The sequence below is a fragment of the Coregonus clupeaformis genome, unplaced genomic scaffold (genome assembly GCF_020615455.1).
Source record: "Coregonus clupeaformis isolate EN_2021a unplaced genomic scaffold, ASM2061545v1 scaf0063, whole genome shotgun sequence".
NCBI lineage: Eukaryota > Metazoa > Chordata > Actinopteri > Salmoniformes > Salmonidae > Coregonus > Coregonus clupeaformis.
Genome location: NW_025533518.1, coordinates 924,181 through 951,538, shown reverse-complemented (window position 1 = coordinate 951,538; position 27,358 = coordinate 924,181). Strand labels below are relative to the sequence as shown.

The following is a 27,358-nucleotide window of genomic DNA, read 5'->3' as shown; positions in this document are numbered from 1 at the left end:
ATTTACATGCGAATGGCACACATTAATACATCTCACACCACACTACATTACCCATATACACACACACACACACACACACACACACACACACACACACACACACACACACACACACACACACACACACACACACACACACACACACACACACACACACACACACACCCACCCACGGATCCCATAGACGCTACAGTATAATAATCATAGAACCGAGTCATTAGGTTTCGAACAGCATACATGATGTCTCACGAGGCCAATATCGATACACACAGACCTAAACCCAGACCGATTACCAAGAAACGGTGCTTGGGGCACAACGATCACAACCTCTCTACCGAGACAGCCCAATCCTCCATGACATCCCAATGCAATGCCCTGTGTGACGTGCAAAACGAGTGCTCAAATCACGAAAGTCCTCCACGACGCAGACGCCGAAGCGGACGTTACCAGGTACCGGGCGAGGATGAAGTGGAGACAACCGTGAGTGAGAAGAACAACAAGAAGCAACAAGACCAACACCGCAGTGTACATTTCAGCAAGCCCATAGCCCAGGTACCGGGCGAGGATGAAGTGGAGACAACCGTGAATGAGAAGAACAACAAGAAGCAACAAGACCAACACCGCAGTGTACATTTCAGCAAGCCCATAGCCCAGGTACAGTTCGTGTCCATGTCGGAAGACTCCAGGGAGGCACGCTCATCATATTGGTGGCGGGTTGCAGTCAATACCAAACTGCTCCAAAGGAGGATACGTGAGTTAGAGCCGTCAATATCTAGATGTCTAGACGAAAATCACCGGGACCGCATGAGGAACTATATACGGGTTAGGCTCGAGAGCGATTGTCACTGAGCGCTCCTCTGGGGAAACCTTATCTGGGCACAGCAAACTCTGCCCAGTTGATCACTGTGACAACAACTCGCTCTGCGCTCTCATCAAACCCACCTCTGATAACCCAAGCAGGCCTTCCTATACACTCCTACATCGCCACCAGTAATCTACACCAGGATCACCCACCGAATCGACTAACGCAATGGCCTCGTGGTACAACTGTCTCCTGTTGAAGAACAGGACCCTGACAGATCACGAGAAGGAAACCCTGGACCGTGTCAATGTGAAATCCCTCAGCCGTGATGGAATCAATGCAATGATAGGACCCAAGGACAGTCCCTTCACAAGACCCATGTACCTAGAGTTGACACACTACCACCATCTCGACTCTCTGTTAGCCATGCTTGCGAGCTACGTCGACCCGTCAGTGAAAAGCTTGTCTGACTACCCCGTGAGACACGTGCAATTTGCAGCACCGCAACAACTCCTAGTCCAACCTTCACAAGACTCAAAGTAAATAAGATGACAGGGGCAACAGTCATCGTTGGAAACAACCAACACCACAAGATTTCCTGGACCCTGGATCTAGCACCAGCTGAGGCCGATCACTAATACCAACCCCAGTTCCATACCCTCCTCAGCTCGAGACTACATGAGCAGCAGAACCGTCAACCCTTACAATTCGCAGTCCAGCTTCATGTAAGGACCTCCATCCATCGTCTCTGTAATCTCCACCTCTGTCTGAGCTGAGAACCGAGGGGATTGGTAGCGCTAGACCTTACCCAGACCGTTTGGTATGGCTATAGTAGTGATATTTTCATGGAACCCAGAGTATGTTGAGCGTTGTGCACGGTGTTGTACGTTGTGTTTACAGCCCCAGTCCCCGGTGTAAAGATGTGCATCGCCCGAAACACAAAGCTGTCTACAAGACCCGGAGCTTCAGAAGGAATGCAAAACAATCTTGACACTGTCCCTCATGGATAGACCCTAGGTCTCCTTACAATGTAAAATCAGTTGTGTAGCTTAACACATGTTGTCCCTATTGTGCCTTTGTTACTTGGTTGTTGGCGATGAACATTACGTGTCCCACTAGTGGACTACCCTCCCGTGTGCATTTCAACCTGAAATATATATGTGATTTTTTGTGGTGTAAATGTGAGTAAATGACAGTGAATAAATGACAAGGAACAAATCGTCTTAGCCTCTGGTGTATCCTTTATTGACACAGGTTCATCACATCAACATAACAATACTATGCATAGGAACATAGACAACATTCACAGGTGTAGGTAGGGATGATATGAAAGCGTACATGAGCTGGGTACATATTACCGACTCACGCCACTTCTTTATTCCAACCGGACAAGCGTGGCAGATAGAATAGTGGTAGACTGTGTAAAGACCTTCACTATAGGGCTATGCGTGCAGTGTGTACGGACATATATATTTACATGCGAATGGCACACATTAATACATCTCACACCACACTACATTACCCATATACACACACACACACACACACACGGATCCCATAGACGCTACAGTATAATAATCATAGAACCGAGTCATTAGGTTTCGAACAGCATACATGATGTCTCACGAGGCGAATATCGATACACACAGACCTAAACCCAGACCGATTACCAAGAAACGGTACTTGGGGCTGCACGATCACAACCTCTCTACTGAGACAGCCCAATCCTCCATGACATCCCAATGCAATGCCCTGTGTGACGTGCTAAGCGGTGCTCAAATCACGAAACTCGTCCACGACGCAGACGCAGACGCAGAGGCGGAAGCAGACGCAGACGCAGAGGCGGAAGCAGACGCAGACGCAGACGTTACCCGGTACCGGGCGAGGATCACGTGGAGACAACCGTGAATGAGAAGAACAACAAGAAGCAACAAGACCAACACCGCAGTGTACATTTCAGCAAGCCCATAGCCCAGGTACCGGGCGAGGGATGAAGTGGAGACAACCGTGAATGAGAAGAACAACAAGAAGCAACAAGACCAACACCGCAGTGTACATTTCAGCAAGCCCATAGCCCAGGTACCGGGCGAGGATGAAGTGGAGACAACCGTGAATGAGAAGAACAACAAGAAGCAACAAGACCAACACCGCAGTGTACATTTCAGCAAGCCCATAGCCCAGGTACCGGGCGAGGATGAAGTGGAGACAACCGTGAATGAGAAGAACAACAAGAAGCAACAAGACCAACATCGCAGGGTACAGTTCAGCAACCCCATAGCCCAGGTACAGTTCGTGTCCATGTCGGAAGACTCCAGGGAGGCACGCTCATCATATTGGACGCGGGTTGCAGTTCATGCCAAACAGTTCCAAATGAGGTTACTTCAGGTAGAGCCGTCAATATGTAGATGTCTAGACGAAAATCACCGGGACCGCATGAGGAACTATATACGGGTTAGGCTCGAGAGCGATTGTCACTGAGCGCTCCTCTTGGGAAACCTTATCTGGGCACAGCAAACTCTGCCCAGTCGATCACTGTGACATCAACTCGCTCTGCGCTCTCATCAAACCCACCTCGGATAACCCAAGCAGGCCTCCTATACACTCCTACATCGCCACCAGTAATCTACACCAGGATCACCCACCGAATCGACTACCGCAATGGCCTCGTGGTACAACTGTCTCCCTGTTGAAGAACAGGACCCTGACAGATCACGAGAAGGAAACCCTGGACCGTGTCAATGTGGAATCCCTCAGCCATGACGGAGCACCAGCTGAGGCCGATCACTAATACCAACCCCAGTTCCCCGTACAGCATGTTGTATGTCAATGACACCGAATAAACGTAAACAACTAAACATGTCATTGAACACGTCTGTGTCTCTCATTTCATTGGTTATGTTTATTTATCCTTTAGATCTGTCTCTCCGTTATTGCTATCATATCCGAACTAGCATATTCATTACACTTGTATCAGATCATTGCAGCCGCTATTGCCTATGCATGAATAGGTAAGGACACTATAGGAACGCTATGGGGAGACGATGAGAATGCACACACAAGCACACTTAGATAAACGTGCTCACGATCATTGCAAGGCTCAGTGAAGCCTAATCTAGGTTCCATTCAACTGTCCAAGGACAGCGTGTTAGAAAAGCTATTAGTTAAGCATCGTTGCAGCCGCTATTGCCTATGCCTGAATAGGTAAAGACACTGTAGGAACGCTAGGGGGAGACAATGAGAATGCGCACACACACAAGCACACCTAGGTAAATGTGCTCATGATCATTGCAAGGCTCAGTGAAGCCTAATCTAGGTTCCACTCAACTGTCCAAGGACAGCGTGTTAGAAAAGCTATTAGTTATTAGAAAAGCACAGTCCACAAGCCGGTGAAGCCCCTCTGGCGGTTATGCGTTGTGTTTGCATGTGTTTTCGTTCACCCTGTATGTTGTATGACCACTAGATGTCGGCATTGTACCGCTGTAAAATGATAGGTCTTTGATAACCCTCCCGTTGTCCTGTCCGGGTCAAAAAGACCCAGGCTACGTGTTAGAGTGAGTGGCTGTGTAACCCCTAGCGTTGCCCTGTCTTGTCCGGGGTCAGACAGACCCAGGCTACGTGTCAGTGCCTATGTGTTAGAGGAGTGGCTGTATATCCCGTGCCGCTGTCCTGTCCTGTCCTGTCCTGTCCTGTCCTGTCCTGTCCTTTCTTGTCCGAGGTCAAAACGACCCAGCCTACGTGTCAGTGCCTATGTGTTAGAGCGTGTGGCTGTATATCTCCTCCCGCTGTCCTGTCCGGGTCAAACAAAAATAAATAAAAAAATAAAAATAAAAAGACCCAGGCTACGTGTCAGAGTGTTAGAGCGAGTGTGTGCTGTGCTGTGAACGGGACCCTTGCAAATGAAATTAAATCAACTTTTTATTGGTCACATTGTAGGTACAGACATTACAGTGAAATTTTTAACTTGGTAAAAGAATCTGGTGATTTCCTTGTAATATTGTAGGTGTGTGTGTGTGTGTCACTAGTCGAGGACAATGCTGGAAACCCAAGATAACCATTTCCTCGACAAGTGAATATATGTCATCTGCTCTTCGGCTTGCTGACAATTGAACATCTCCGCACGTGTTTCATTCTGACAGTCTGTCAACTTGTAGACTTGCGGTACAACATTTTGGGTTTTCGTGAAATCACAAGGTATGCCTAGGCTCGCAGGGATCCCCATCATGGCGTGTTGTTTGGGGCCAACAGAAAAGCCTTGAAATATCCAGGCGACTGTCTTCATCAGAAGTGTCTGTTCCTCATCTGAGAGATCTGTCATGTGGACACCGCTACACACGGATGAGATGTCGCATGGCATTTGCCGATATTTTGTCCGATAATATGTCAACAAATGGTCTCGGACGTGGCTGTGACGAACGTCCATGTCCCACATGTCGTAGTACAAAGCACAAGTACAAGACTCGCTGTCGTCGAACCCGGTCAACGTTGCAGCACAGGGACACCATCCCACAGCTTGACGGTGTATCTTCTGCACATGGTGGTCCCGGTGTGTCACCATGATGTGTGACACTGCACCGTGGTAAAACCACAAGAGCAGAGCCTGTCCTACGACCAGAACGAGCCACAGCTCATACCTCAACAGACTATATTTGGGTTCGACAAATAGTCTCACCTCCAGTTTGTTGTTGGGCATGACCGAGAGGCTTTTCACCGTGTAGCCGAGAAGTATGGGTATGTTGTTCACTACTCGATTGAACGCAGAATAGATGTCGTTGAAGTTGATGGTGCTCAGATTCAGTCGAGTCGACCCTCCGACGATGCCCAGACCGATCACGGTGGCGACGACGGTGGTGGTGGTGGTGGTGGTGGTGGTATTGTCGGTAGTAGTAGTTACGTGACTGGAGTCCGACGTGTGTATGTCAAACACTGCAGTGATGCAGCAAGAATCCCCCTTGACGTTTTCTGTGTTCTGGAAAGTCGACATAGCTTCGATGGATGGATGTTGTTTGTCTGTGAGACACGAACCTGTTATATTGTGGATTCAATGACCACTCCCATAAAAATAATAAATTATATTATATTCATTTATTTATTTATTTTCGGGGGTTAATGTTAGAGCCTAGGTGTTAGCGCGAGTGGCTCGCTGTATATCTCCTCCCGCTGTCCTGTCCTGTCCTGTCCGGGTCAAAAGGACCCAGGCTACGTGTTAGAGCCTATGTGTTTGAGCTAGTGGCTGTATATCCCCTCCCGCTGTCCTGACCGGGTCAAAAAGACCCAGGCTACGTGTCAGTGCCTAAGGTGTTAGAGCTAGTGGCTGTATAACCCCTCCCGCTGTCCTGACCGGGTCAAAAAGACCCAGGCTACGTGTCAGTGCCTAAGGTGTTAGAGCTAGTGGCTGTATAACCCCTAGCGTTGTCCTGTCCTGTCCTGTCCTGTCCGGGTCAAAAGGACCCAGGCTACGTGTTAGAGCCTAGGTGTTAGAGCGAGTGGCTGTATATCTCCTCCTGCTGTCCTGACCGGGTCAAAAAGACCCAGGCTACGTGTTAGAGCCTATGTGTTTGAGCTAGTGGCTGTATATCCCCTCCCGCTGTCCTGACCGGGTCAAAACGACCCAGGCTACATGTCAGAGTGTTAGAGCGAGTTGCTGTATAACCCCTAGCGTTGTCCTGTCCTGTCCTGTCCTGTCCTGTCTGGGTCAAAACGACCCAGGCTACACGTTAGAGGCATAAGCTCTGAGCCAGAGGTACTAGGTAAGCCGTAAACAAACACCAAAACCAACACCAACACCAATAACTACTACTACTACTACTACTACTACTACTACTACTACTACTACTACTACTACTACTACTACTACCACTACTACTACTACTACTACCACCACTACTACTACCACTACTACTACTACTACTACTACTACCACTACTACCCTACTACTACTACTACTACTACTACTACCACTACTACTACTACCACTACTACTACCACTACTACTACTACTACTACTACTACTACTACTACTACTACTGCCACTACTACTACTACTACTACTAATATTGCCTCCGTGGCATGTCCGGACACGTGCCGAAGAGAGAGGTCTTGGGGACTTCCCCAGCCTGGGTGCCGAAGCTATTATGAGTGCTGTGCGATTCACGGCCAAACAGGTCCTAGAACAGATATTTTCCAATGACTCTGACTGCGATGAGGAAGCGGGACGAGGAAGCGTCCGAAGAAGAAGACGGGGAGGAATACAACCCAGAGGACGAGGAGACCACAGAGGACGACGACGACGACGACTACGACGCCGCAGCCGCCGACGCCGCCGATGACGAGGACGATGTCCAAGTAGAAGAAGGTCAAGGCGTAGAAGACGAACGAGACGATGACGACGACTGACGACGACGACGACCAACAAGAAGAAGAAGAACAACAAGGGGAAGAACAAGGGGAAGGTGAAAGTGAGCGAGGAGAGCGAGGAGACCTCCGCCGCTTCCGCAGCCGCAGCAGCCGCCGCCGCCGCAGCATCAGCCCCAGAACACAACACGATATCCCTCGAGTGGAAAGAGAGACATTCGTGTCGAGAAACGGCCAAATCCAATGGTGCTCGGTGCCCTGTGACAACAATCGGGCGTCGGAGGGACGCGGCAGCGGCAAATAGTAACAGGCCGGTTGCTGAGGTGCCGGAGGACATGAGGCCCGGGCCTACTAGGCAGGCCGTAGGCCAAGCCCGCGACATCCTCTCCACGTTTCGCTTGTTTTTCACACCCGAGATAGAAGACATCATCCTGGAGATGACCAATCTGGAGGGCGTTCGAAAATACGGAGCCCGAGGCGACGGCGACGACGGCGACGACGACCACCGCCGCCACTACGCCGACGACCACGAAAACCACGAAAACCACGAAGACCGTGACCGCGGCGCGGCGCGGCGGCCGCTGGAAAGCGATGGACTCCACAGACCTGAGAGCCTACGTAGGGCTGCTCATCCTAGCCGGCGTGTACAGGTCCCGAGGCGAAGCGGCCTCTAGTCTCTGGGACGCCGAGAGCGGAAGGACCATTTTCCGCGCAACCATGCCGCTCAAAGTCTTTCACGCTTACTCGAGACTCCTTCGCCCGACGACCGTCAGACCAGAGCCGAGAGACGCGCAGCAGGCGGCGGTGACAAACTTGCGGCCGTGAGAGAGGGTCTGGGACAAGTGGGTCGAGAGGCTGCCGCTCCTCTACAACCCCGGGCCCGACGTGACGGTGGACGAGCAACTGGTCCCTTTCAGAGGTGTGCCGGGGCCAACAACACCGTACAAGAGCACAACAACAACACTGAACACAACACTGAACACAACACAACACAACACAACACGCTAAAGCTAATCTCTTGTCTTTCCTCTCCTCTCTCTCTCTCTCTCTCTCTCTCTCTCTCTCTCTCTCTCTCTCTCGCTCTCGCTCTCTCGCTCTCTCTCTCCTCCAGGCCGATGTCCTTTCCGCCAGTATATCCCAAGCAAGCCGGCCAAATACGGCATCAAGACATGGGTGGCCTGCGACTCCAAATCCAGCTACGCCTGGAAGATGCAGGTCTACACCGGCAAGGCCACATGCGGAGGCCCCGAGAAGAACCAGGGGATGAGGGTCGTGCTCGATTTGACGCAGGGACTCAGGGGTCACAACGTCACCTGCGACAATTTCTTCACCTCATACGAGCTCGCGCGCCAGCTCCTGACCAGGAACGTCACCGTGGTCGGCACAGTCAGAAAGAACAAGCCAGAGCTCCCGCAGGCGCTGCTCGCCTCAAAGGACAGGCTCCTCTTCTCCTCCAAGTTCGCCTTCACGTCCACCACCGCTCTAGTGTCCTACCTGGCAAAGAAAAACAAGAACGTCTTACTCCTGAGCACGCTGCACACCGAGGCTCACGTTAGCCGTCGCCAGGACAAGAAGCCGGCCATCGTCCTAGACTACAACAGCAACAAGGGAGGTGTGGACAACCTAGACAAGGTGATTGGAACCTACAGCTGCAGGAGGATGACCGCGCGCTGGCCCCTGGTCATCTTCCACAACATCCTTGACGTGTCCTCTTACAACGCTTTTGTCATATGGCGAGAGCTCAACCCCACTTGGATGCCTGGCAAGCGAAACAAGAGGAGGGTGTTCCTCGAGCAGCTGGGAAAGGCACTAGTGACTCCGTTCATACAAAGAAGGGCCCGTCTCCCTCGCACCGAAGCCTCTGCGGCGCTCGTCAAAGCTGTTCAGAGGGCTACGTATCGTGATCAGCCCCCGGCGGATCACGCCCCGCAGCACCGGACCACGCAGCACCACCGGCCCAAGCACCCAACCCCGCACAACCCAGTAAGAGGAAGAGGTGTCAGGTCTGCCCCACAAAGAAGGACTGTAAAACACACACGGTGTGCACCAGGTGTAACAAATACATCTGCAAAGGCTGCTCGCACCCATACTGTCCCACATGTTCCAACTGGGCCTTTAGTGAGAGGGGGACAGTTCGACCCGGAGGGCACGGCGTGTGTACAGAATACCAGGACAACGGGAGGGTTAATGAGGGGAATAAGTATTTGACCCCCTCTCAATCAGAAAGATTTCTGGCTCCCAGGTGTCTTTTATACAGGTAACGAGCTGAGATTAGGAGCACACTCTTAAAGGGAGCGCTCCTAATCTCAGTTTGTTACCTGTATAAAAGACACCTGTCCACAGAAGCAATCAATCAGATTCCAAACTCTCCACAAGGGCCAAGACCAAAGAGCTCTCCAAGGATGTCAGGGACAAGATTGTAGACCTACACAAGGCTGGAATGGGCTACAAGACCATCGCCAAGCAGCTTGGTGAGAAGGTGACAACAGTTGGTGCGATTATTCGCAAATGGAAGAAACACAAAAGAACTGTCAATCTCCATCGGCCTGGGGCTCCATGCAAGATTTACATTTTACATTTACGTCATTTAGCAGACGCTCTTATCCAGAGCGACTTACAAATTGGTGCATTCACCTTATAGCCAGTGGGATAACCACTTTACAATATGTATTTTTTTTATTTTTTGGGGGGGGTGGGGTAAGGGGGGGTAGAAGGATTACTTTATCCTATCCCAGGTATTCCTTAAAGAGGTGGGGTTTCAAGTGTCTCCGGAAGGTGGTGAGTGACTCCGCTGTCCTGGCGTCGTGAGGGAGCTTGTTCCACCATTGGGGTGCCAGAGCAGCGAACAGTTTTGACTGGGCTGAGCGGGAACTGTGCTTCCGCTGAGGTAGGGGGGCCAGCAGGCCAGAGGTGGATGAACGCAATGCCCTCGTTTGGGTGTAGGGACTGATCAGAGCCTGAAGGTACGGAGGTGCCGTTCCCCTCACAGCTCCGTAGGCAAGCACCGTGGTCTTGTAGCAGATGCGAGTGTGCGAGTGTGCGGAGGAGCGGGGTGACATGAGAGAACTTGGGAAGGTTGAACACCAGACGGGCTGCGGCATTCTGGATGAGTTGTAGGGGTTTAATGGCACAGGCAGGGAGCCCAGCCAACAGCGAGTTGCAGTAATCCAGACGGGAGATGACAAGTGCCTGGTTAGGACCTGTGCCGCTTCCTGTGTAAGGCAGGGTCGTACTCTCCGAATTTTGTAGAGCATGAACTTACAGGATCGGGTCACCACCTTGATGTTAGCGGAGAACGACAGGGTGTTGTCCAGGGTCACGCCAAGGCTCTTCGCACTCTGGGAGGAGGACACAACGGAGTTGTCAACCGTGATGGCGAGATCATGGAACGGGCAGTCCTTCCCCGGGAGGAAGAGCAGCTCCGTCTTGCCGAGGTTCAGCTTGAGGTGGTGATCCGTCATCTACACTGATATGTCTGCCAGACATGCAGAGATGCGATTCGCCACCTGGTTATCAGAAGGGGGAAAGGAGAAGATTAGTTGTGTGTCATCTGCGTAGCAATGATAGGAGAGGCCATGTGAGGATATGACAGAGCCAAGTGACTTGTTGTATAGCGAGAATAGGAGAGGGCCTAGAACTGAGCCCTGGGGGACACCAGTGGTGAGAGCACGTGGTGCGGAGACAGACCCTCGCTACGCCACTTGGTAGGAGCGACCGGTCAGGTAGGACGCAATCCAAGAGTGAGCCGCGCCGGAGATGCCCAACTCGGAGAGGGTGGAGAGGAGGATCTGATGGTTCACAGTATCAAAGGCAGCAGACAGGACTGGAAGGACAAGAGCAGAGGAGATAGAGTTAGCTTTAGCAGTGCGGAGAGCCTCCGTGACACAGAGAAGAGCAGTCTCAGTTGAATGACCAGTCTTGAAACCTGACTGGTTTGGATCAAGAAGGTAATTCTGAGAGAGATAGCAAGAGAGTTGGCTAAAGACGGCACGCTCAATAGTTTTGGAGAGAAAAGAAAGAAGGGATACTGGTCTGTAGTTGTTGACATCAGAGGGATCGAGTGTTGGTTTTTTGAGAAGGGGTGCAACTCTCGCTCTCTTGAAGACGGAAGGGACATAGCCAGCGGTCAAGGATGAGTTGATGAGCGAGGTGAGGTAAGGGAGAAGGTCACCGGAGATGGTCTGGAGAAGAGAGGAGGGGATAGGGTCAAGCGGGCAGGTTGTTGGGCGGCCGGCCATCACAAGTCGCAAGATTTCATCTGGAGAGAGAGGGGAGAAAGAAGTCAAAGCATAGGGTAGGGCAGTGTGAGCAGGACCAGCAGTGTCATTTGACTTAACAAACGAGGATCGGATGTCGTCAACCTTCTTTTCAAAATGGTTGACGAAGTCATCCACAGAGAGGGAGGGGGAGGGGGGGGAGGATTCAGCAGGGAGGAGAAGGTGGCAAAGAGCTTCCTAGGGTTAGAGGCAGATGCTTGGAATTTAGAGTGGTAGAAAGTGGCCTTAGCAGCAGAAACAGATGAAGAAAATGTAGAGACGAGGGAGTGAAAAGATGCCAGGTCCGCAGGGAGTCTAGTTTTCCTCCATTTCCGCTCGGCTGCCCGGAGCCCTGTTCTGTGAGCTCGCAATGAGTCGTCAAGCCACGGAGCTGGAGGGGAGGACCGAGCAGGCCGGGAGGATAGGGGACATAGAGTGTCAAAGGATGCAGAAAGGGAGGAGAGGAGGGTTGAGGAGGCAGAAACGTGGAGAATTGACGTGACTTCCGTCTCGCTTCCGCATTGTCTCCGTACTGCTGTGCTGTTTGTTGCTACTTGGCTACCTGCCAAACTATTCACGTTTTACTTTTAATAAACGTTTAATCAATCTTTGTGTTCAACAAATTTACCAACTTTTTAGTTTTGTCCTCACTCATCTTTTTTCGTTAAACTTTTTCACCCCGGACGTTTATCCCGAGACAGAAGAGTCATTTTCCTGTGCGTTTTAGCTGCCAACTTTACGTTATTTTCCTTTTTTCCATCGCAACTTTTTTCCCTTATTCAACTTTTTCACTCCGGACGCTTTATCTGGACATGGTTCATCAACATCTTCAACAGCCGAAGCTAAGTAGTAACATTAACATGATGTCTTCTAATTGCAGTCGCTGTACTCATAATATACAGGAGAACGATCGCCTTACGGGCAAAATAGCTGTGCTACAAGCCCAGCTTCAGACGCAATCGTTAGGCAAGGGTAATCTCAGTGTAGGAAAGGAAGAAACAGCGTCTGTGCCACCAGTAAGTACAGACAGTAACGTTAGTATAAATCCCCCCGCACAGTCCCCGCAGCCGGACAACTTTCTCATGGCTTCTGGAGGGAAATACTGTTGGAATGCTCAACCGGTGTCGCTCATTCAGCCGACAGAAACCTTCAACCGGTTTTCCCCATTATGTAGCGAGTCGGAGTCTGAGTCTGAGTCTTCTCTAGTCTCTACTCCTCCCGTTACGGGGTCTGAGACGCCGAAGGCTCCCACCATTAGCTCTGACAAATTGAAAACCCTAGTCATTGGCGACTCCATTACCCGCAGTATTAGACTTAAAACGAATCACCCAGCGATCATACACTGTTTACCAGGGGGCAGGGCTACCGACGTTAAGGCTAATCTAAAGATGGTGCTGGCTAAAGCTAAAACTGGCGAGTGTAGAGAGTATAGAGATATTGTTATCCACGCCGGCACCAACGATGTTAGGATGAAACAGTCAGAGGTCACCAAGTGCAACATAGCTTCAGCTTGTAAATCAGCTAGAAAGATGTGTCGGCATCGAGTAATTGTCTCTGGCCCCCTCCCAGTTAGGGGAAGTGACGAGCTCTACAGCAGAGTCTCAGCACTTAATCGCTGGTTGAAAACTGTTTTCTGCCCCTCCCAAAAGATAACATTTGTGGATAATTGGCCCTCTTTCTGGGACTCACCCACAAACAGGACCAAGCCTGACCTGCTGAGGAGTGACGGACTCCATCCTAGCTGGAGGGGTGCTCTCCTCTTATCTACCAACATAGATAGGGCTCTAACTCCTCTAGCCCCACAGTGAAATAGGGTGCAGGCCAGGCAGCAGGCTGTTAGCCAACCTGCCAGCTTAGTGGAGTCTGCCAATAGCACAGTCAGTGTAGTCAGCTCAGCCATACCCATTGAGACTGTGTCTGTGCCTCGACCTAGGTTGGGCAAAACTAAACATGGCGGTGTTCACCCCTAGCAATCTTATTAGGATAAAGACCTCCTCCATTCCTGCCATTATTGAAAGAGATCGTGATACCTCACATCTCAAAATAGGGTTACTTAATGTTAGATCCCTCACTTCAAAGGCAGTCATAGTCAATGAACTAATCACTGATCATAATCTCGATGTGATTGGCCTGACTGAAACATGGCTTAAGCCTGATGAATTTGCTGTGTTAAATGAGGCCTCACCTCCTGGTTACACTAGTGACCATATTCCCCGTGCATCCCGCAAAGGCGGAGGTGTTGCTAACATTTACGATAGCAAATTTCAATTCTACAAAAAAAAAATGGCGTTTTCATCTTTTGAGCTTCTAGTCATGAAATCTATGCAGCCTACTCAATCACTTTTTATAGCTACTGTTTACAGGCCTCCTGGGCCATATACAGCGTTCCTCTCTGAGTTTCCTGAATTCCTATCAGACCTTGTAGTCATAGCAGATCATATTCTAATTTTTGGTGATTTTAATATTCACATGGAGAAGTCCACAGACCCACTCCAAAAGTCTTTCGGAGCCATTATCGACTCAGTGGGTTTTGTCCAACATGTCTCTGGACCTACTCACTGCCACAGTCATACTCTGGACCTAGTTTTGTCCCATGGAATAAATGTTGTAGATCTTAATGTTTTTCCACAAAATCCTGGACTATCGGACCACCATTTTATTACATTTGCAATCGCAACAAATAATCTGCTCAGACCCCAACCAAGGAGCATCAAAAGTCGTGCTATAAATTCTCAAACAACACAAAAATTCATTGATGCCCTTCCAGACTCCTTCTGCCTACCCAAGGACGTCAGAGGACAAAAATCAGTTAACCACTTAACTGAGGAACTCAATTTAACCTTGCGCAATACCCCTAGATGCAGTTGCACCCTAAAAACGAAAAACATTTGTCATAAGAAACTAGCTCCCTGGTATACAGAAAATACCCGAGCTTTGAAGCAAGCTTCCAGGAAATTGGAACGGAAATGGCGCCACACCAAACTGGAAGTCTTCCGACTAGCTTGGAAAGACAGTACCGTGCAGTACCGAAGAGCCCTCACTGCTGCTCGATCATCCTACTTTTCCAACTTAATTGAGGAAAATAAGAACAATCCAAAATTTCTTTTTGATACTGTTGCAAAGCTAACTAAAAAGCAGCATTCCCCAAGAGAGGATGGCTTTCACTTCAGCAGTGATAAATTCATGAACTTCTTTGAGGAAAAGATCATGACCATTAGAAAGCAAATTACGGACTCCTCTTTGAATCTGTGTATTCCTCCAGGGCTTAGCTGTCCTGGATCTGCACAGCTCTGCGAGGGCCTGGGATCGGGAGAGACACTTAAGTGTTTTAGTACTATATCTCTTGACACAATGATGAAAATAATCATGGCCTCTAAACCTTCAAGCTGCATACTGGATCCTATTCCTACTAAACTGCTGAAGGAGCTGCTTCCTGTGCTTGGCCCTCCTATGTTGAACATAATAAACAGCTCTCTATCCACCGGATGTGTACCAAACTCACTAAAAGTGGCAGTGATAAAGCCTCTCTTGAAAAAGCCAAACCTTGACCCGGAAAAATATAAAAAACTATCGGCCTATATCGAATCTTCCATTCCTCTCAAAAATTTTAGAAAAAGCTGTTGCGCAGCAACTCACTGCCTTTCTGAAGACAAACAATGTATACGAAATGCTTCAGTCTGGTTTTAGACCCCATCATAGCACTGAGACTGCACTTGTGAAGGTGGTAAATGACCTTTTAATGGCGTCAGACCGAGGCTCTGCATCTGTCCTCGTGCTACTAGACCTTAGTGCTGCCTTTGACACCATCGATCACCACATTCTTTTGGAGAGACTGGAAACCCAAATTGGTCTACACGGACAAGTTCTGGCCTGGTTTAGATCCTACCTGTCGGAAAGATATCAGTTTGTCTCTGTGAATGGTCTGTCCTCCGACAAATCAACTGTACATTTCAGTGTTCCTCAAGGTTCCGTTTTAGGACCACTATTGTTTTCACTATATATTTTACCTCTTGGGGATGTTATTCGAAAACATAATGTTAACTTTCACTGCTATGCGGATGACACACAGCTGTACATTTCAATGAAACATGGTGAAGCCCCAAAATTGCCCTCGCTAGAAGCCTGTGTTTCAGACATAAGGAAGTGGATGGCTGAAAACGTTTTACTTTTAAACTCGGACAAAACAGAGATGCTTGTTCTAGGTCCCAAGAAACAAAGAGATCTTCTGTTAAATCTGACAATTCATCTAGATGGTTGTAAAGTCGTCTCAAATAAAACTGTGAAGGACCTCGGTGTTACTCTTGACCCTGATCTCTCCTTTTGACGAACATATCAAGACTGTTTCAAGGACAGCTTTTTTCCATCTACGTAACATTGCAAAAATCAGAAATTTTCTGTCCAAAATGATGCAGAAAAATTAATCCATGCATTTGTTACTTCTAGGTTAGACTACTGCAATGCTCTATTTTCCGGCTACCCGGATAAAGCACTAAATAAACTTCAGTTAGTGCTAAATACGGCTGCTAGAATCCTGACTAGAACCAAGAAATTTGATCATATTACTCCAGTGCTAGCTTCCCTACACTGGCTTCCTGTTAAGGCAAGGGCTGATTTCAAGGTTTTACTGTTAACCTATAAAGCGTTACATGGGCTTGCTCCTACCTATCTTTCCGAGTTGGTCCTGCCGTACATACCAATACGCACGCTACGGTCACAAGACGCAGGCCTCCTAATTGTCCCTAGAATTTCTAAGCAAACAGCGGGAGGCAGGGCTTTCTCCTATAGATCTCCATTTTTATGGAACAGTCTGCCTACCCATGTGAGAGACGCAGACTCGGTCTCAACCTTTAAGTCTTTACTGAAGACTTATCTCTTCAGTAGGTCATATGATTGAGTGTAGTCTGGCCCAGGAGTGTGAAGGTGAACGGAAAGGCTGGAGCAACGAACAGCCCTTGCTGTCTCTGCCGGGCCGGTTCCCCTCTCCACTGGGGTTCTCTGCCTCTAACCCTGTTGCAGGGGCTGAGTCACTGGCTTGCTGGTGCTCTTTCATGCCGTCCCTGGGAGGGGTGCGTCACTTGAGTGGGTTGAGTTACTGACGTGATCTTCCTGTCTGGCTGGCGCCCCCCTTGGTTTGTGCTGTGGTGAGACCTCTGTGGGCTATACTCGGCCTTGTCTCAGGATTGTAAGTTGGTGGTTGGGGATATCCCTCTAGTGGTGCGGGGGCTGTGCTTTGGCGGAGTGGGTGGGGTTATATCCTTCCTGTTTGGCCCTGTCCGGGGTTTCTTCGGATGGGGCCACAGTGTCTCCGGACCGCTCCTGTCTCAGCCTCCAGTATTTATGCTGCAGTAGTTTATGTGTCGGGGGGCTGGGGTTAGTTGGTTATACCTGGAGTACTTCTCCTGTCTTATCCAGTGTCCTGTGTGAATTTAAGTATGCTCTCTCTAATTCTCTCTGCGTCTCTCTTTCTCTCTGAGAACCTGAGCCCTAGGACCATACGTCAGGACTACCGGGCATGATGACACCTTGCTGTCCCCAGTCCGCCTGGCCTTGCTGCTATTCCAGTTTCAACTGTTCTGCCTGCGGCTACGAAACCCCCTACCTGTCCCAGACCTGCTGTTTTCAACTCTTTAATGATCGGCTATGAAAAGCCAACTGAGAGACCTGAGCCCTAGGACCATACGTCGGGACTACCGGCCGTGGTGACTCCTTGCTGTCCCCAGTCCGCCTGGCCTTGCTGCTATTCCAGTTTCAACTGTTCTGCCTGCGGTTATGGAACCCCTACCTGTCCCAGACCTGCTGTTTTCAACTCTTAATGATCGGCTATGAAAAGCCAACTGAGATTTATTCCTGATTATTATTTGACCATGCTTGTCACTTATGAACATTTTTGAACATCTTGGCATGGTTCTGTTATAATCTCCACCCGGCACAGCCAGAAGAGGACTGGCCACCCCTCATAGCCTGGTTCCTCTCTAGGTTTCTTCCTAGGCTTTCGCCTTTCTAGGGAGTTTTTCCTAGCCACCGTGCTTCTACACCTGCATTACTAGCTGTTTGGGGTTTTAGGCTGGGTTTCTGTACAGCACTTCGAGATATTAGCTGATGTAAGAAGGGCTATATAAAATAAAATTGAAATTGATTGAATCAGGAGATTGGAGGGAGAAGGTTTGAGCAGAGGGAAGAGATGATAGGATGGAAGAGGAGAGAGTAGCGGGAGAGAGAGCGAAGGTTGTGACGGCGCATTACCATCTGAGTAGGGGCAGAGTGAGTAGTGTTGGAGGAGAGCGAGAGAGAAAAGGATACAAAGTAGTGGTCGGAGACATGGAGGGGAGTTGCAGTGAGATTAGTAGAAGAACAGCATCTAGTAAAGATGAGGTCAAGCGTATTGCCTGCCTTGTGAGTAGGGGGGGGCGGTGAGAGGGTGAGGTCAAAAGAGGAGAGGAGTGGAAAGAAGGAGGCAGAGAGAAATGAGTCAAAGGTAGACGTAGGGAGGTTGAAGTCACCCAGAACTGTGAGGGGTGAGCCATCCTCAGGAAAGGAACTTATCAAGGCGTCAAGCTCATTGATGAACTCTCCAAGGGAACCTGGAGGGCGATAAATGACAAGGATGTTGAGCTTGAATGGGCTAGTGACTGTGACAGTATGGAATTCAAATGAGGAGATAGACAGATGGGTCAGGGGAAAAAGAGAGAATGTCCACTTGGGAGAGATGAGGATTCCTGTGCCACCACCCCGCTGACCAGATGCTCTCAGGGTATGCGAGAACACATGGTCAGACGAGGAGAGAGCAGTAGGAGTAGCAGTGTTTTCAGTGGTAATCCATGTTTCCGTCAGCGCCAAGAAGTCGAGGGACTGCAGGGTAGCATAGGCTGAGATTAACTCTGCCTTGTTGGCCGCAGAACGGCAGTTCCAGAGGCTGCCGGAGACCTGGAACTCCACGTGGGTCGTGCGTGCAGGGACCACCAGGTTAGAGAGGCAGCAGCCACGCGGTGTGAGGCGTTTGTATAGCCTGTGCGGAGAGGAGAGAACAGGAATAGACAGAGGCATAGTTGACAGGCTACAGAAAATGGCTACAATAATGCAAAGAAGATCGTACGATCTCACCTCGCGGAGTTGCAATGATCATGAGAACGGTGAGGAATCAGCCCAGAACTACATGGGAGGATCTTGTCAATGATCTCAAGGCAGCTGGGACCATAGTCACCAAGAAAACAATTAGTAACACATTACGCCGTAAAGGACTGAAATCCTGCAGCGCCCGCAAGGTCCCCCTGCTCAAGAAAGCACATATACAGGGCCGTCTGAAGTTTGCCAATGAACATCTGAATGATTCAGAGGAGAACAGGGTGAAAGTGTTGTGGTCAGATGAGACCAAAATCGAGCTCTTTGGCATCAACTCAACTCGCCGTGTTTGGAGGAGGAGGAATGCTGCCTATGACCCCAAGATCACCATCCCCACCGTCAAACATGGAGGTGGAAACATTATGCTTTGGGGTGTTTTTCTGCTAAGGGGACAGGACAACTTCACCGCATCAAAGGGACGATGGACGGGGCCATGTACCGTCAAATCTTGGGTGAGAACCTCCTTCCCTCAGCCAGGGCATTGAAAATGGGTCGTGGATGGGTATTCCAGCATGGCAATGACCCAACACACACGGCCAAGGCAACAAAATAGTGGCTCAAGAAGAAGCACATTAAGGTCCTGGAGTGGCCTAGCCAGTATCCAGACCTTAATCCCATAGAAAATCTGTGGAGGGAGCTGAAGGTTCGAGTTGCCAAACGTCAGCCTCGAAACCTTAATGACGTGGAGAAGATCTGCAAAGAGGAGTGGGACAAAATCCCTCCTGAGACGTATGCAAACCTGGTGGTCAACTACAAGAAACGTCTGACCTCTGTGATTGCCAACAAGGGTTTTGCCACCATGTACTAAGTCATGTTTTGCAGAGGGGTCAAATACTTATTTCCCTCATTAAAATACAAATAAATTTATAACATTTTTGACATACATTTTTCTGGATATTTTTGTTGTTATTCTGTCTCTCACTGTTCAAATAAACCTACCATTAAAATTATAGACTGATCATGTCTTTGTCAGTGGGCAAACGTACAAAATCAGCAGGGGTTCAAATACTATTTTCCCTCACTGTATATACCTTTTACCATATCATATCATATATACCATATCATATATACCTTATACCATATCACACATACCTCATACCATATCATATAGCCCTTATACCATATCATATACAGTGGGGGAAAAAATTATTTAGTCAGCCACCAATTGTGCAAGTTCTCCCACTTAAAAAGATGAGAGAGGCCTGTAATTTTCATCATAGGTACACATCAACTATGACAGACAAAATGAGAAAAAAAATCCAGATAATCACATTGTAAGATTTTTTATGAATTTATTTGCAAATTATGGTGGAAAATAAGTTTTTGGTCAATAACAAAAGTTTCTCAATACTTTGTTATATATCCTTTGTTGGCAATGACACAGGTCAAACGTTTTCTGTAAGTCTTCACAAGGTTTTCACACACTGTTGCTGGTATTTTGGCCCATTGCTCCATGCAGATCTCCTCTAGAGCAGTGATGTTTTGGGGCTGTCGCTGGGCAACACGGACTTTCAACTCCCTCCAAAGATTTTCTATGGGGTTGAGATCTGGAGACTGGCTAGGCCACTCCAGGACCTTGAAATGCTTCTTACGAAGCCACTCCTTCGTTGTGTTTGGGATCATTGTCATGCTGAAAGACCCAGCCACGTTTCATCTTCAATGCCCTTGCTGATGGAAGGAGGTTTTCACTCAAAATCTCACGATACATGGCCCCATTCATTCTTTCCTTTACACGGATCAGTCGTCCTGGTCCCTTTGCAGAAAAACAGCCCCAAAGCATGATGTTTCCACCCCCATGCTTCACAGTAGGTATGGTGTTCTTTGGATGCAACTCAGCATTCTTTGTCCTCCAAACACGACGAGTTGAGTTTTTACCAAAAAGTTCTATTTTGGTTTCATCTGACCATATGACATTCTCCCAATCCTCTTCTGGATCATCCAAATGCACTCTAGCAAACTTCAGACGGGCCTGGACATGTACTGGCTTAAGCAGGGGGACACGTCTGCACTGCAGGATTTGAGTCCCTGGCGGCGTAGTGTGTTACTGATGGTAGGCTTTGTTACTTTGGTCCCAGCTCTCTGCAGGTCATTCACTAGGTCCCCCCGTGTGGTTCTGGGATTTTTGCTCACCGTTCTTGTGATCATTTTGACCCCACGGGGTGAGATCTTGTGGAGCCCCAGATCGAGGCAGATTATCAGTGGTCTTGTATGTCTTCCATTTCCTAATAATTGCTCCCACAGTTGATTTCTTCAAACCAAGCTGCTTACCTATTGCAGATTCAGTCTTCCCAGCCTGGTGCAGGTCTACAATTTTGTTTCTGGTGTCCTTTGACAGCTCTTTGGTCTTGGCAATAGTGGAGTTTGGAGTGTGACTGTTTGAGGTTGTGGACAGGTGTCTTTTATACTGATAACAAGTTCAAACAGGTGCCATTAATACAGGTAACGAGTGGAGGACAGAGGAGCCTCTTAAAGAAGAAGTTACAGGTCTGTGAGAGCCAGAAATCTTGCTTGTTTGTAGGTGACCAAATACTTATTTTCCACCATAATTTGCAAATAAATTCATTAAAAATCCTACAATGTGATTTTCTGGAATTTTTTTTCTCAATTTGTCTGTCATAGTTGACATGTACCTATGATGAAAATGACAGGCCTCTCTCATCTTTTTAAGTGGGAGAACTTGCACAATTGGTGGCTGACTAAATACTTTTTTTCCCCACTGTATACCTTATACCATATCATATATACCTTATACCATATCATATAGCCCTTATACCATATCATATATACCTTATACCATATCATATAGCCCTTATACCATATCATATATACCTTATACCATATCATATATACCTTATACCATATCATATATACCTTATACCATATCATATAGCCCTTATACCATATCATATATACCTTATACCATATCATATATACCTTATACCATATCATATATACCTTATACCATATCATATAGCCCTTATACCATATCATATATACCTTATACCATATCATATAGCCCTTATACCATATCATATATACCTTATACCATATCATATATACCTTATACCATATCATATATACCTTATACCATATCATATAGCCCTTATACCATATCATATATACCTTATACCATATCATATAGCCCTTATACCATATCATATCTACCTTATACCATATCATATATACCTTATACCATATCATATAGCCCTTATACCATATCATATATACCTTATACCATATCATATATACCTTATACCATATCATATATACCTTATACCATATCATATAGCCCTTATACCATATCATATAGCCCTTATACCATATCATATATACATTATACCATATCATATATCATATATACCTTATACCATATCATATAGCCCTTATACCATATCATATATACCTTATACCATATCATATAGCCCTTATACCATATCATATATACCTTATACCATATCATATAGCCCTTATACCATATCATATAGCCCTTATACCATATCATATATACCTTATACCATATCATATAGCCCTTATACCATATCATATATACCTTATACCATATCATATAGCCCTTATACCATATCATATATACCTTATACCATATCATATAGCCCTTATACCATATCATATATACCTTATACCATATCATATATACCTTATACCATATCATATATACCTTATACCATATCATATAGCCCTTATACCATATCATATATACCTTATACCATATCATATAGCCCTTATACCATATCATATATACCTTATACCATATCATATATACCTTATACCATATCATATATACCATATACCATATAATATATACCTTATACCATATCATATAGCCCTTATACCATATCATATATACCTTATACCATATCATATATAACTTATACCATATCATATATACCTTATACCATATCATATAGCCCTTATACCATATCATATATACCTTATACCATATCATATAGCCCTTATACCATATCATATATACCTTATACCATATCATATAGCCCTTATACCATATCATATAGCCCTTATACCACATCATATATACCTTATACCATATCATATAGCCCTTATACCATATCATATATACCTTATACCATATCATATAGCCCTTATACCATATCATATCTACCTTATACCATATCATATATACCTTATACCATATCATATAGCCCTTATACCATATCATATATACCTTATACCATATCATATATACCTTATACCATATCATATATACCTTATACCATATCATATAGCCCTTATACCATATCATATAGCCCTTATACCATATCATATATACATTATACCATATCATATATCATATATACCTTATACCATATCATATAGCCCTTATACCATATCATATATACCTTATACCATATCATATATCATATATACCTTATACCATATCATATAGCCCTTATGCCATATCATATATACCTTATACCATATCATATAGCCCTTATACCATATCATATAGCCCTTATACCATATCATATAGCCCTTATACCATATCATATAGCCCTTATACCATATCATATCTACCTTATACCATATCATATAGCCCTTATACCATATCATATATCATATATACCTTATACCATATCATATATACCTTATACCATATCATATATACCTTATACCATATCATATAGCCCTTATACCATATCATATCATATATACCTTATACCATATCATACATCATATATACCTTATACCATATCATATAGCCCTTATACCATATCATATCTACCTTATACCATATCATATATCATATATACCTTATACCATATCATATATACCTTATACCATATCATATCTACCTTATACCATATCATATAGCCCTTATACCATATCATATCTACCTTATAACATATCATATAGCCCTTATACCATATCATATATACCTTATACCATATCATATATACCTTATACCATATCATATATCATATATACCATATCATATAGCCCTTATACCATATCATATATCATATATACCATATCATATCTACCTTATACCATACCATATAGCCCTTATACCATATCATATAATTGTTATACCATATCATATAGCCCTTATACCATATCATATAATTGTTATACCATATCATATATACCTTATACCATATCATATCTACCTTATACCATATCATATATACCTTATACCATATCATATCTACCTTATACCATATCATATATACCTTATACCATATCATATAGCCCTTATACCATATCATATAATTGTTATACCATATTGAAGCAATAAGGCACCTTAGGGGTTAGATGGTAGATGGCCAATACACCACGAACCCCAGAGGTGTCTTATTGCTTTTATAAACCTTTTGCCAGTAAGGCGAGGAACTACACATCAGTAAATACATTCCGCCAGAGAAAGTAGTCCGGACTAAAGTCTCGTTGCTATGCAACAACCCCAGAGCTTCTAGAGTGACTAACACTTGCCAATTATCTATTAATGTTGATCTGAATGTTGCCATTTATTGTGCATGAATGAAAAAATGGTCCCATGTTATCGTTTGTTGTTGGCTTGCCCATGTTGTTGTTTTAGCTGGGGGAGGAGCTGCTGTGTTGTTTTAGCTGGGGGAGGAGCTGCTGTGTTGTTGTTTTAGCTGGGGGAGGAGCTGCTGTGTTGTTTTAGCTGGGGGAGGAGCTGCTGTGTTGTTGTTTTAGCTGGGGGAGGAGCTGCTGTGTTGTTTTAGCTGGGGGAGGAGCTGCTGTGTTGTTTTAGCTGGGGGGAGGAGCTGCTGTGTTGTTTTAGCTGGGGGAGGAGCTGCTGTGTTGTTTTAGCTGGGGGAGGAGCTGCTGTGTTGTTTTAGCTGGGGGAGGAGCTGCTGTGTTGTTGTTTTAGCTGGGGGAGGAGCTGTGTTGTTGTTTTAGCTGGGGGAGGAGCTGCTGTGTTGTTTTAGCTGGGGGAGGAGCTGCTGTGTTGTTTTAGCTGGGGGAGGAGCTGATGTGTTGTTTTAGCTGGTGGAGGAGCTGCTGTGTTGTTTTAGCTGGGGGAGGAGCTGCTGTGTTGTTTTAGCTGGGGGAGGAGCTGCTGTGTTGTTTTAGCTGGGGGAGGAGCTGCTGTGTTGTTTTAGCTGGGGGAGGAGCTGCTGTGTTGTTGTTTTAGCTGGGGGAGGAGCTGATGTGTTGTTTTAGCTGGGGGAGGAGCTGCTGTGTTGTTGTTTTAGCTGGGGGAGGAGCTGATGTGTTGTTTTAGCTGGGGGAGGAGCTGTGTTGTTGTTTTAGCTGGGGGAGGAGCTGCTGTGTTGTTGTTTTAGCTGGGGGAGGAGCTGATGTGTTGTTTTAGCTGGGGGAGGAGCTGCTGTGTTGTTTTAGCTGGGGGAGGAGCTGATGTGTTGTTTTAGCTGGGGGAGGTGCTGTGTTGTTGTTTTAGCTGGGGGAGGAGCTGCTGTGTTGTTTTAGTTGGGGGAGGAGCTGCTGTGTTGTTGTTGTTTTAGCTGGGGAGGCGCTGCTGTGTTGTTTTAGCTGGGGGAGGAGCTGCTGTGTTGTTGTTATAGCTGGGGGAGGAGCTGCTGTGTTGTTTTAGCTGGGGGAGGAGCTGCTGTGTTGTTGTTTTAGCTGGGGGAGGAGCTGCTGTGTTGTTGTTTTAGCTGGGGGAGGAGCTGCTGTGTTGTTGTTGTTTTAGCTGGGGGAGGAGCTGCTGTGTTGTTTTAGCTGGGGGAGGAGCTGCTGTGTTGTTTTAGCTGGGGGAGGAGCTGCTGTGTTGTTGTTGTTTTAGCTGGGGGAGGAGCGGCTGTGTTGTTGTTTTAGCTGGGGGAGGAGCTGCTGTGTTGTTTTAGCTGGGGGAGGAGCTGCTGTGTTGTTGTTTTAGCTGGGGGAGGAGCTGCTGTGTTGTTGTTTTAGCTGGGGGAGGCACTGCTGTGTTGTTTTAGCTGGGGGAGGAGCTGCTGTGTTGTTTTAGCTGGGGGAGGAGCTGATGTGTTGTTTTAGCTGGGGGAGGAGCTGCTGTGTTGTTGTTTTAGCTGGGGGAGGAGCTGATGTGTTGTTGTTTTAGCTGGGGGAGGAGCTGATGTGTTGTTGTTTTAGCTGGGGGAGGAGCTGCTGTGTTGTTTTAGCTGGGGGAGGCGCTGCTGTGTTGTTTTAGCTGGGGGAGGAGCTGCTGTGTTGTTTTAGCTGGGGGAGGAGCTGCTGTGTTGTTTTAGCTGGGGGAGGAGCTGCTGTGTTGTTGTTTTAGCTGGGGGAGGAGCTGCTGTGTTGTTTTAGCTGGGGAGGAGCTGCTGTGTTGTTGTTTTAGCTGGGGGAGAAGCTGCTTTGTTGTTGTTGTTTTAGCTGGGGGAGGAGCTGCTGTGTTGTTTTAGCTGGGGGAGGAGCTGCTGTGTTGTTTTAGCTGGGGGGGAGCTGCTGTGTTGTTGTTTTAGCTGGGGGAGGAGCTGTGTTGTTGTTTTAGCTGGGGGAGGAGCTGCTGTGTTGTTTTAGCTGGGGGAGGAGCTGATGTGTTGTTTTAGCTGGGGGAGGAGCTGATGTGTTGTTTTAGCTGGGGGAGGAGCTGCTGTGTTGTTTTAGCTGGGGGAGGAGCTGTGTTGTTGTTTTAGCTGGGGGAGGAGCTGCTGTGTTGTTTTTGCTGGGGGAGGAGCTGTGTTGTTGTTTTAGCTGGGGGAGGAGCTGCTGTGTTGTTTTAGCTGGGGGAGGAGCTGTGTTGTTGTTTTAGCTGGGGAGGAGCTGATGTGTTGTTTTAGCTGGGGGAGGAGCTGCTGTGTTGTTTTAGCTGGGGGAGGAGCTGATGTGTTGTTTTAGCTGGGGGAGGAGCTGTGTTGTTGTTTTAGCTGGGGGAGGAGCTGCTGTGTTGTTGTTTTAGCTGGGGGAGGAGCTGCTGTGTTGTTTTAGCTGGGGGAGGAGCTGCTGTGTTGTTTTAGCTGGGGGGAGCTGCTGTGTTGTTGTTTTAGCTGGGGGAGGAGCTGTGTTGTTGTTTTAGCTGGGGGAGGAGCTGCTGTGTTGTTTTAGCTGGGGGAGGAGCTGATGTGTTGTTTTAGCTGGGGGAGGAGCTGATGTGTTGTTTTAGCTGGGGGAGGAGCTGCTGTGTTGTTTTAGCTGGGGGAGGAGCTGTGTTGTTGTTTTAGCTGGGGGAGGAGCTGCTGTGTTGTTTTTGCTGGGGGAGGAGCTGCTGTGTTGTTGTTTTAGCTGGGGGAGGAGCTGATGTGTTGTTTTAGCTGGGGGAGGAGCTGTGTTGTTGTTTTAGCTGGGGGAGGAGCTGCTGTGTTGTTTTAGCTGGGGGAGGAGCTGTGTTGTTGTTTTAGCTGGGGGAGGAGCTGCTGTGTTGTTTTTGCTGGGGGAGGAGCTGCTGTGTTGTTGTTTTAGCTGGGGGAGGAGCTGATGTGTTGTTTTTGCTGGGGGAGGAGCTGCTGTGTTGTTGTTTTAGCTGGGGAGGAGCTGCTGTGTTGTTGTTTTAGCTGGGGGAGGAGCTGATGTGTTGTTTTAGCTGGGGGAGGAGCTGTGTTGTTTTAGCTGGGGGAGGAGCTGATGTGTTGTTTTAGCTGGGGGAGGAGCTGATGTGTTGTTTTAGCTGGGGGAGGAGCTGCTGTGTTGTTGTTTTAGCTGGGGGAGGAGCTGCTGTGTTGTTGTTTTAGCTGGGGGAGGAGCTGCTGTGTTGTTTTAGCTGGGGGAGGAGCTGCTGTGTTGTTGTTGTTTTAGCTGGGGGAGGAGGAGCTGTGTTGTTGTTTTAGCTGGGGGAGGAGCTGCTGTGTTGTTGTTTTAGCTGGGGGAGGAGCTGCTGTTTTGTTGTTTTAGCTGGGGGAGGAGCTGCTGTGTTGTTGTTGTTTTAGCTGGGGGAGGAGCTGCTGTGTTGTTGTTTTAGCTGGGGGAG

The 27,358-nt window shown here is 47.3% G+C and overlaps 2 protein-coding genes across 2 annotated transcripts; both read left to right on the top strand.

Moving 5' to 3' along the window:
- Positions 1-240: 240 nt before the first annotated feature.
- LOC121539802 lies at positions 241-3,440 on the top strand. Its single transcript, XM_045212906.1, has 2 exons — positions 241-654; positions 2,882-3,440. The coding sequence occupies exons 1-2, from the start codon at positions 241-243 to the stop codon at positions 3,278-3,280; spliced, it is 813 nt and encodes a 270-aa protein (XP_045068841.1). The 3' UTR covers positions 3,281-3,440.
- A 4,048-nt stretch (positions 3,441-7,488) lies between these two features.
- Positions 7,489-23,800, top strand: LOC123483283 (piggyBac transposable element-derived protein 4-like). Its single transcript, XM_045212905.1, has 4 exons — positions 7,489-7,771; positions 7,980-8,072; positions 8,265-9,136; positions 23,795-23,800. Exons 1-4 carry the CDS (start codon positions 7,489-7,491, stop codon positions 23,798-23,800), a joined length of 1,254 nt encoding a protein of 417 aa, XP_045068840.1.
- Positions 23,801-27,358: the final 3,558 nt, after the last annotated feature.